Source organism: Oryzias melastigma, linkage group LG1 (assembly GCF_002922805.2).
Source record: "Oryzias melastigma strain HK-1 linkage group LG1, ASM292280v2, whole genome shotgun sequence".
NCBI lineage: Eukaryota > Metazoa > Chordata > Actinopteri > Beloniformes > Adrianichthyidae > Oryzias > Oryzias melastigma.
The window spans coordinates 12162313-12171302 of record NC_050512.1 but is presented as its reverse complement, the minus strand read 5'-3'; the positions used below and the strand labels follow the sequence as shown (position 1 = coordinate 12171302).

Here is an 8990-nt window from a genome sequence, read left to right as displayed (position 1 = left end):
ACTTTACTTTTCAAAACGCTGAATTCTTATTTAGTTTCCCTTTTTAAAAAAAGTGTTTTTGTTTCTGGAATTTTATTTTGATTTCTAAAATGTATTGCTATTATTATTTTTATTATTATTATTAAGTAGTAGTAGTAGTAGTAGTAGTAGTAGTAGTGGTATTCCATTTGATTGTCTTAGAGATCTAGAATATGTTTTTGAGTTGAGTGATTTACACTTCAGGGCCACCGTACTTTTACGAAGTGAACTTGAACGCACCAGGAGTCCGGCTCCTGAATCCGCCCGCCCCAGTTTTTTCAGTAACCCGCTTGGACTCCATGTTGTTCCGTCAGCCACGGGGAGAGCAAGTGCCCTGACCGAAAACTCACGTTGCAACTCTGTGTGTCAGAAAGTGGAGTGTGTGTTTGTGTTGACCCTGGAGAAGAAGATGGCAGACTACAGGGACGACACCGGAGCTAGAGCCCTGCTAGCTTTACAGTCGGCTCCGTGCAGCCCCGTGCGCGTTGCAGTGACCTCTCACGCGTTTCACCAGCCGTCGCTTGCCCTCTTGGGCCCTCCAATGATGGATGCCCGCACCGACGCCGGCCTTTTTCCTGCACGGCTCTCCTCTACGCCTCCACGGGCCCTGGCGAGGCTCGAGGGCCGAGACTTTGAGTTTGTCATGCGCCAGAGAACGGTCACCATAGGCCGGAACTCGTCTCACGGCTCAGTGGACATCAACATGGGTCACTCGAGCTTCATTTCAAGGCGACACCTGCTGATAAGTTACGACGAAGCCAGCGGGTTCTCGCTCCGTTGCCTGGGCAAGAACGGCGTCTTCGTTGACGGAGTGTTTCAGCGAAGAGGGGCCCCGCCGCTGTCGCTGCCGAGAGAGTGAGTGCAGACTTAGCATAGCCGCTGCAGATAATTTAGCGTTTTATCTAGCTCTTACGCTGTTCAATATTTCATTCATTCACCTATTGTCAGTTAAACATTAATTTGTTAACAAAGTTTCTAATAATAAATCTTTAAGTGAAATTATTAATTAACTTTTTTGGAAGGATATAAATGCATATCGTTTAGCATTAGCTAAACTTGTTGGTCAGCAAAACATCCAAAAAATGTCTCATTTTTACAGGGATGCAAAGTTCGGTGTAACACCACCCTCTAAATACTCCGACTCGTTGCTGTAAACCAATCACCTTTGCTTTAAAAAAAAAACTAAACCCCTCACTTCGAGTCTAATTTGGTACCCCCTTGTCGACGTGTTCCCCCCTTCCTGGTAGTTTTACTCTAAACTTCCCCGCAAACCTTAGCCTCGTGTTTGCTCGGGCTGGCCTGGCCTGCTGACGAGCTCAACTTAGCTAGCTAGTAGTTTGCTGGCCACACACAAAGAGTCGTTGTTAAGATGTTATTGTTTTTCTTTTTTTTTTAGTATGAACTGCAGCCGTGCTAGCTCGCGCAGGCGCTTCCTCGTGAATGTCTTGTGGCTGCTGGTCAAAGTCGTTTCTCGTGTCTGTCAGGACTGTTATTGTAGCGACACACTGGACGTCAATGAGTCACCCCCACTCCAGATACGTTCATGTAAACAAACGCGCTGCGGCTGCTCCTCTCACGTCTTGTGGGAAGAAGTTTGGTTCGTGCAGTCTTCAGATCCTTTTTTCGTGTCACAGAACGGAAATCACGTAGGACAGTAGCTTTACTCTCAGGGCAGTTGCATCATGTTTACATGCTAGTGGGTGATTTTCGAGCCACACAGGATTGAGTTAAGTGAAAGCTGTGACTTTGCACGTTTTACAAAAAAAATCACAGGGGCAGCAGAAGTACACAGTGGGTGGTATTGGTGTTCTGTGTGTATATGGAAGGGGGGGCTCTCTCGCCTTCTCTGATTGGCTGTTTGCACAGATAGGATGTGTGAGGGACATTAAACAGGAAGTATTGGCTGTAACAACTTTTGTGCATGCTGACGCACATGCAGTCTACTCAAGATCATACTCAGCTTATGACATACATGCATTTATGCAAATATGAAGAGTTCTCATGTTGGTAGGATCATAAAGGAACAATAAAACCAACAACAATATACAAAACACACATTTTAATCCATGCAAACAGATTTAAGTATATGTATTTTTGGACTGACTTAAGACCCACTCTGATGCAATTTGTGTTTTTGGTGATTTTAACATGTTATTTTCTCATAATGGAAAACATGTGTGAACAAAAATGCTTATAGTTGCATTTCTGAATTTCTCTTTATTCAAATTGTTGTGAATTAGCAGCAGACGTAAATGTTGAAGAAAGCTTGTAACTGTGATGTAGAAGCTACTACTGCAGTCCATAAGCCCCCTGCTCCTCTTCCTTCTGATCCAACTGCTTTAGACAAATAGATCCATGTAATGTTAGTTTGGATTTCTGAGGATCTGCAAGATAGTGGGAGAGAATTTAAACTAGTGGATGTTGGGAAGTAGGTGCAGACTAACTCCAAATCAACAGTCCTACCCACAACCTAGAGGGGAATTTCTGATGAACTACTGCCACTCTGCAGAAACTATGTCCTAGAAAACTACATTAAAAAAAAGCCTAAAAATGGCATAATTGTATTAAAAAGACCACTGGGAACACTTACGGTAAAATAGATCAAAAGATGACCGAGTGGGACTTTAATACTTTTAAGAAATCTACAGTGACTAATTTCTAAATGGGTTTAAAATTAGCTTTAAAGATTGACATTTCAGCTGTTTGTTTACACTCCAGTTCTTAGGAATGCATTTGCTTATCTGTAATGTTGTGATTAAGGGGAAGCCTGACCTGTTGGAAAAAAAGAGCAAACATTGTTAATAGATTAAATTTTTATTTTATTTATATATATATATATTAAATGAATCAGTGTTTCTATTTAATGTTGTTTTTAGTTGAAATTATGCTAAACCCCGCATATCCTTTTAACACTTAAACATATTTATCTCTTAAGGCAACTAAGTTTGCAATTTTTTGTTGAAATGGCTAAAAGTAAAAAAAAATTGGTGAAAAGTACACACACACACACATGATTTTTGTTATAATTTTTTTGTCAATTTGGAGGTAATCTTTTTCTCAGATTCTCTCTAGTCTCTTCTGGAAGTTCAGAAATTCCTTCAGGCGCCGAGTTCACAGATCTAGTGTTTGAGTGACAGCACCCGTTACAGCAACCGACACAGCAAAGATATGCAATATTTTTCCTGCAGTTTCCTTCCGGCTCAAAACAACCCAGCAGCACTTTATTTAATATATATTTTTAATTTTTTTTAGGCTATCAAACATTCACATAACAGACAGAAGAGCCTTAGCTTCTCGCTGAGAAACAATCATGGGAAGATTTTTTTTCCCTTTTTTCTCTGTTTGCACTTTCACAGACTGCTGAGTACACAAATCTGTTGCTGGGCAGAATTAAACGACATCAGTTTTCAAGGTTCTATTGTAAAACATTCACTAAGCCCTTTACATATGATTATGTTCATTGAGTTTGTTTATACTTGAACAAACTTGTCCATTTGACTGATCCCTGCTTTTATTTAGGTATTTGTCCAGACCTGCTGAAAGCAGAGAAAAAAAGGCATTCATGCTGGCACTTTTGCTATTAGTTTGCTGTAAACTAGTTATTTTCTTTCACTTTAGCTCCAAAAATAGTTTATCTTTTTAAAAACTTCCAGTTATTCTAAAGTGTTTAGGTTATCTGCTTTATATTTTACTATCAGCTTTTTTCCTCAGACTGAGCTGGTCTCACTCTGCCGTGTATTCATGTTCTAAAAAAGAGAAATCAACATCAGATTATCATCTTTATTCTCACATTCATCATTAAGTATTCAGTCACAGGCACTCAGTGTTTCAGAGTCGACACAGTCGCATGTCTTACTAATGAGCGACTGCTGAAAGCCAACTTTCAGATTACTGTCAGCAGGATTTGGATGATGCCAGAAAGAGCTGGGATGGAAATTGAATTTTTAGATTAGTTTAAACTTGAATGAATTGTCTCCAGACATCTTAGTAAAAAAGGCTTTTATCTTTGGAAACAGACAGATTTATGGCAAGATTTTTCTATTAAAAGTTAAGAAAGACGAGACATTTTTTAATGTTTTTACTCTCATCTGGTAGAACACATTACCTGTAATGAGTTGTTCAAACAAATACAAATAAGTTCATTTTTCCTTTTTATTTCAATGAAGAAAAACATCCCAAAAACTGTTTTTATTTAATAGACCACCAGATGCTTTAGGTGGCTGAAATTTTGGTGTTAGGAATTTTTGAGTTTTAGAGTCTGCATTTCTGTGACTTGTTTTTTGTAAGATCATGTGATTTGATTGAAGCACCTTCTTCTGTTGAGTAAATGCAGAACTGAGCTGCCTAACACCCTTTTGTCCCCTTCTCTTCCTCTCGTCTGTCCTGCTTTCCTAGGTGTGTGTTTCGTTTTCCCAGCACCGTAATCAAGATCCAGTTCATGTCATTCCTGGATGCTGAGGAGCACAGAGAGACGGAGCAGCCCTCTCCACCCCCTCAACCTCTCCTGCCCCACATTTCCCCTCTGAAAATCAGCATTCCCACAGCGCAGCAGCATGAAGAGCACATCAGGGCGTTCGGCTCCCCGATGCCCTCGCCCACCGGCACCATCAGGTAACGTGCTGATGTCTGCAGGGTGCTGTCTGAGCTTTATGTCAAAGTGGACATCATTTAGTGTTTTTTTATAGAAGAGTTATCAGCTTTTTTGTTAAGCAGAAGCTTAAAATAATGTACTTATGAAAAATTAAACTTATTTTGTGTCTGATCACCAAACAATAAACCAGACCAATGAAAGTTGCAGTGCTTGTATGCATCAAAAGTCAGTTTAGTTGGGATTCCTAATAAGTGACTAATTTTTGTGACTGTTAGGTTTCCTTGGCGAGCTCTTGTCTCGTTCCGTGCACCGTCATCCACCAGTATTTTGGTTGTGGCTCCGTTTGTAGAACCAGCTCCATAAATGTGTGCAGCATGTGGATTGTGGTCCGTGCACCCTCTTGTGGCTGGTGGTCTACTTGACAACATTCAGCTTGCCTTATATGGGGTGGCTGCAGCTTCGGGGTGCGTGATTGGCTGCTGGGCGGATTGTTTTGCCTGTTGGGCATTTTTTGCACTTGTGAGTGGTTTCCTTTTGGGTGCCCCCTCCCCTCGTGGCGAGCCCTCTGCTCCTTGTCTCATGCACATGGAAATGGAAACAAAAAATGGAATGAAGATGGGCGCTCCTGCAGAGCTGCTTCACTTTCACTGTTTTTTTTTTGATAGTTGCGCCTCCTGTCTCGCCCACATGCAGTTTGTTGAAACTAAGTGTTGCGTAAAAGCACGTGCTTTTATTTAAACAACACTGGAAAGAGTCACTCTTCCTGTCTAACCACTGAAATGAACAAAAAACAATAGAAAACTTTTTTCTCTGCTAGTCTGTGCACTCATGTGAGGGGGGTCAAAAGGTTATTCAGATATAATCAAAATGACCCTTGCCTCTCTGGTGAGACACCCAATGATTTTCTACTATGTACAGTTTTTTATCAGCTTTCTTTCTTTTGGAGAATTTCCCTTTATCATCATCAGTTTTTTTATTCTAATCTTCCTGAGCTGTTACATAAGAGCCTGCAGCCTGGTTTCTTCAGCTAAATCTATAAACATACAGTATTTTCTCTCCCCTTGTTCCTCTCACTTACACTGTCTGTGTTTCTCTCCTGCCAGAGGAAAATCAAAGCTTGTGGACTCTCACAAACCGGTGTTTACTTTACTAACAGAAGCAGATGTGTGTTGTGTAACCAGTCGTTGGCTTTTCTTTGTGCTCTTTCTGCGACGCAGCAAATAACAGAACATTGAGTCAAATATTAACCCAGTCCTGTGCTTAGTTTTAATCTCTTCTCAGTGTTTTTTATTTATCTTTTTTTCCCCTTTTGCTCTGATCATTTAAATTGAAGGAGAATCGCAGGATAAGTATCTTTTTTTTTATTTGTAACATCAGAATTTTCAAGTTGCATGAAGAGTTGGAATAGATCAGACAAAGCTGACCTGCTCTGGAGTTCAGTTTCTTAATTTTTTACTCTGTTGTTCTTGGACAGTTTAGTAATAAATTTGTGTTAAATATTTGAGCAGTGACAGATGGGGCTGTACATGCTATCACATCAATCAGATCACAATTTCACTGTCAAGGTTTTAGACAAATGCACTGCAACCAATGAGGTTAGTTGTGCTTTTATTTTGAAATGTCTGAAGGATTATACAATTTTTGACATTTTTAGGATGTTCAAACACTAAAAGCTAACATGTGTGACTGAACGACAGTCCTAAAGCTGCTGAGCTTCTGCTGTTCAGGTTAATGTTTACATGCTGGGGTCACAGTTGACTTCCTGCTTCACTCGAGAGAACTTCATTGACTTAAAACTTTAAATTGTGTGAAAGGTTAATAATAAAAAATCACCCCAACAGAATCTTCTTAAATGGTTTGTTCGGGCTGCTTTCAGGAACCGGCGCTCTGCGGTGGGGAGTGAGTGTTTTATTTAGCAAAGGAGGGAACTGATATCTGACCCGATAAACTTTAATGGTTCTCAACACCCACACGCTCTGATTGGCTGATGTTCATCCATCCTCTTCTCAAGAGATTACACTCCCGTTCTGATCACTGCACAGTTTAGACCAGAAAAACCACAGGTGTAGGTGATGGAGGTCACTGTTGGTACACACAACACCACACTGGTGAGATGGTGTTAGATAGCTGTGGAGTATTCCCTTCAAATGAGTCCACATGCGGTGTAGACACACATTTGTGATGACAAAGATGTCACTGCTCCTCTAAAGGAGCTTGTGGAGCATTTTCCTTCAGGTTAGCAGCACTTCAGCTCCCAGAAATCTTACAGACTTCTATCTTCTTCCTCAGTGTTCCTAACTCATGTCCAGCCAGTCCACGAGGAGCAGGGTCGTCAGGGTATCGCTATGGACGCAATGTGACCTCTGACCTCCAGTTAGCAGCTGAATTTGCTGCCAAGGCTGTTTCCGAGCAAAGACGAGGGCTAGCGGAGCAGAGAGGTGGAGGGAGTGAGCAGCGAGGGGAGGCAGCTGGAGGAGACAGCCCCAAGGTGACTAGTCCAAAACAGTTGGAGCCTAAAATGAGGCCACCGTTTCCCTTCATAGAAACCCCAGTAGAGCTGATGTGCTTTCATGTTCTCTCTTCACTGTCCAGGATGAGTCCAAACCTCCTTATTCGTACGCGCAGCTAATAGTCCAGGCGATCTCCTCAGCTCCAGACAAACAGCTGACTCTCAGCGGCATCTACGCCCACATCACCAAACACTACCCATACTATCGCACTGCTGATAAAGGCTGGCAGGTAGAGTTCTCTTCCTCTGCTCGGAAATGTCTTTCATGTTAGTAGACTGGAAGTAAACTTGGATAAAAGTTTAAAAAAAACTATATTTCATTTTCTCGCAGAACTCGATCAGACACAATCTGTCTCTCAACCGCTACTTCTTGAAAGTGGCCCGTTCCCAGGACGAGCCCGGCAAAGGAAGCTTCTGGCGTCTGGATTCTGCCTCTGAAACCAAGCTGGTGGAGCAGGCCTTCAGGAAAAGACGACAAAGAGGAGTGGCCTGCTTTCGGACGCCTTTCGGGCCTCTGTCTTCAAGGTACAATCTCCAAACGGTTTTCAGTGACTGTCAATTACACAGAAAGGCTGTTAACCCTTTGTTCCCTTTCCCACTTGGCTATCATTTGATTGGACAGAACAAAGTAAGTGTGATTTGTGAAGTTCTGTGGTCCAGCAGAAGGAGTGTAGAACTCGACGCAGCAGTTTTGATGACTTTGTTGTTTTGTTTTTCCCTTTTTTGTGACTCAGGAGTGCTCCTGCATCCCCCACCCATCAGGGACTTCTTTCTCCTTCCTCCAGCGGGCTGCAGACTCCAGAATGTCTGAGCAGAGAGGGCTCGCCTGTTCCTCATGACCACCACGAACAGCTGGTTAGCAAACTGGCCTCCGTACCAGAGTACCGCTACTCTCAAAGTGCCCCTGGTGAGCGTCCCAGAAAACCAAACGCATATAGAAGAACCCTGAAGTGACACACTCTGCAGTATTTAGAAAGAGAACTTGTTTGGTCCTGTCTTTTAATAGGTTCTCCGGTCGGTGCTCAGCCTGTCATCATGGCTGCCCCCGCCCACCCGACCGTCCTGAATTCAGGCCCAGGGAAAGCCCTTACAATCCTCTCAGGGGGTGTCGGCCAAGCCCAGCCCATCCACGTGCTTCAGACCACCCCCCAGTCCTCTGTCACCATGGTGCGGGTGGTCACCAGCGCCCCGCTGTCTTCCAACCCTTCAAATGGATACAGCACCCCTGTTAGTGGAGGACTGGAGGGCAACAGTGATATTAGAGGTACTACTTCTTTACACCATCACCTGTGAGTTGTGGGTAGGATCGTTAGTGCGGAGCAGTCCCGCCCCCATTCCCCTTCATATTTGCAGGGAGCCTGTGGCCCACCCAACACATTTTTCTACATCACAAATTAGTGCTTTTTCAAACATCCTATTTCGTCTTCTGATTCACAATCATTTGAATAAACAAATATTCAGAAATGCAGTTTTAAGCTAAAAACATGTTAAAAAACACCAGAACCACAATTTCCATCGAAGTGGGTCTTTAAGCTACACTGAGGCTGTTATCTCTGTACCAGAGTCAGTTTTCTCAGATGTAATGGTTACCTGAACTCTGCTACGAACTAAACGAGGCAATTCTGGTCAAACTGTGAACATTGCTTCACTTACAGTGTAAACACAGACTATCCCGGTCACAAAAAAGAACAAAATCACCATATTTGCACAAATAAAAAAAAGAACCTGGATCAAGAAAAGTTCCAAAACGTCTCGACAATCAAAGTAAAAGACATTTTAAAGGCATCTGCTCAGAGCTCTTTTTAGAAAATATTCCCACCAGAGGAGATTTCTGGAGAGTTTAGTCCTTTCTCATTAGTGCAGTGTAAAAGC

General features: G+C 42.4%; 1 protein-coding gene and 1 long non-coding RNA gene across 3 annotated transcripts in view; one reads left to right on the top strand and one right to left on the bottom strand.

Moving 5' to 3' along the window:
- LOC112137192 overlaps window positions 1–388 on the bottom strand; it is a 2282-nt gene extending 1894 nt beyond the window's left edge. The window contains exon 1 of the long non-coding RNA XR_004947878.1: window positions 259–388. This is a non-coding gene — a long non-coding RNA (uncharacterized LOC112137192). The remainder of the gene's footprint in view (window positions 1–258) is intronic.
- The window catches only part of foxk1 (forkhead box K1), a 15567-nt gene continuing 6855 nt past the window's right edge, over window positions 279–8990 (top strand). The window contains exons 1-8 of one of the 2 annotated variants that reach the window (XM_024259361.2): window positions 279–873; window positions 4414–4629; window positions 6899–7097; window positions 7202–7348; window positions 7450–7643; window positions 7741–7746; window positions 7853–8025; window positions 8125–8382. In XM_024259361.2, the coding sequence (XP_024115129.1) occupies window positions 428–873; window positions 4414–4629; window positions 6899–7097; window positions 7202–7348; window positions 7450–7643; window positions 7741–7746; window positions 7853–8025; window positions 8125–8382 (1639 nt within the window). In that variant the 5' untranslated portion in view covers window positions 279–427. The remainder of the gene's footprint in view (window positions 874–4413; window positions 4630–6898; window positions 7098–7201; window positions 7349–7449; window positions 7644–7740; window positions 7747–7852; window positions 8026–8124; window positions 8383–8990) is intronic. The other variant, XM_024259362.2, reaches the window with a different exon arrangement.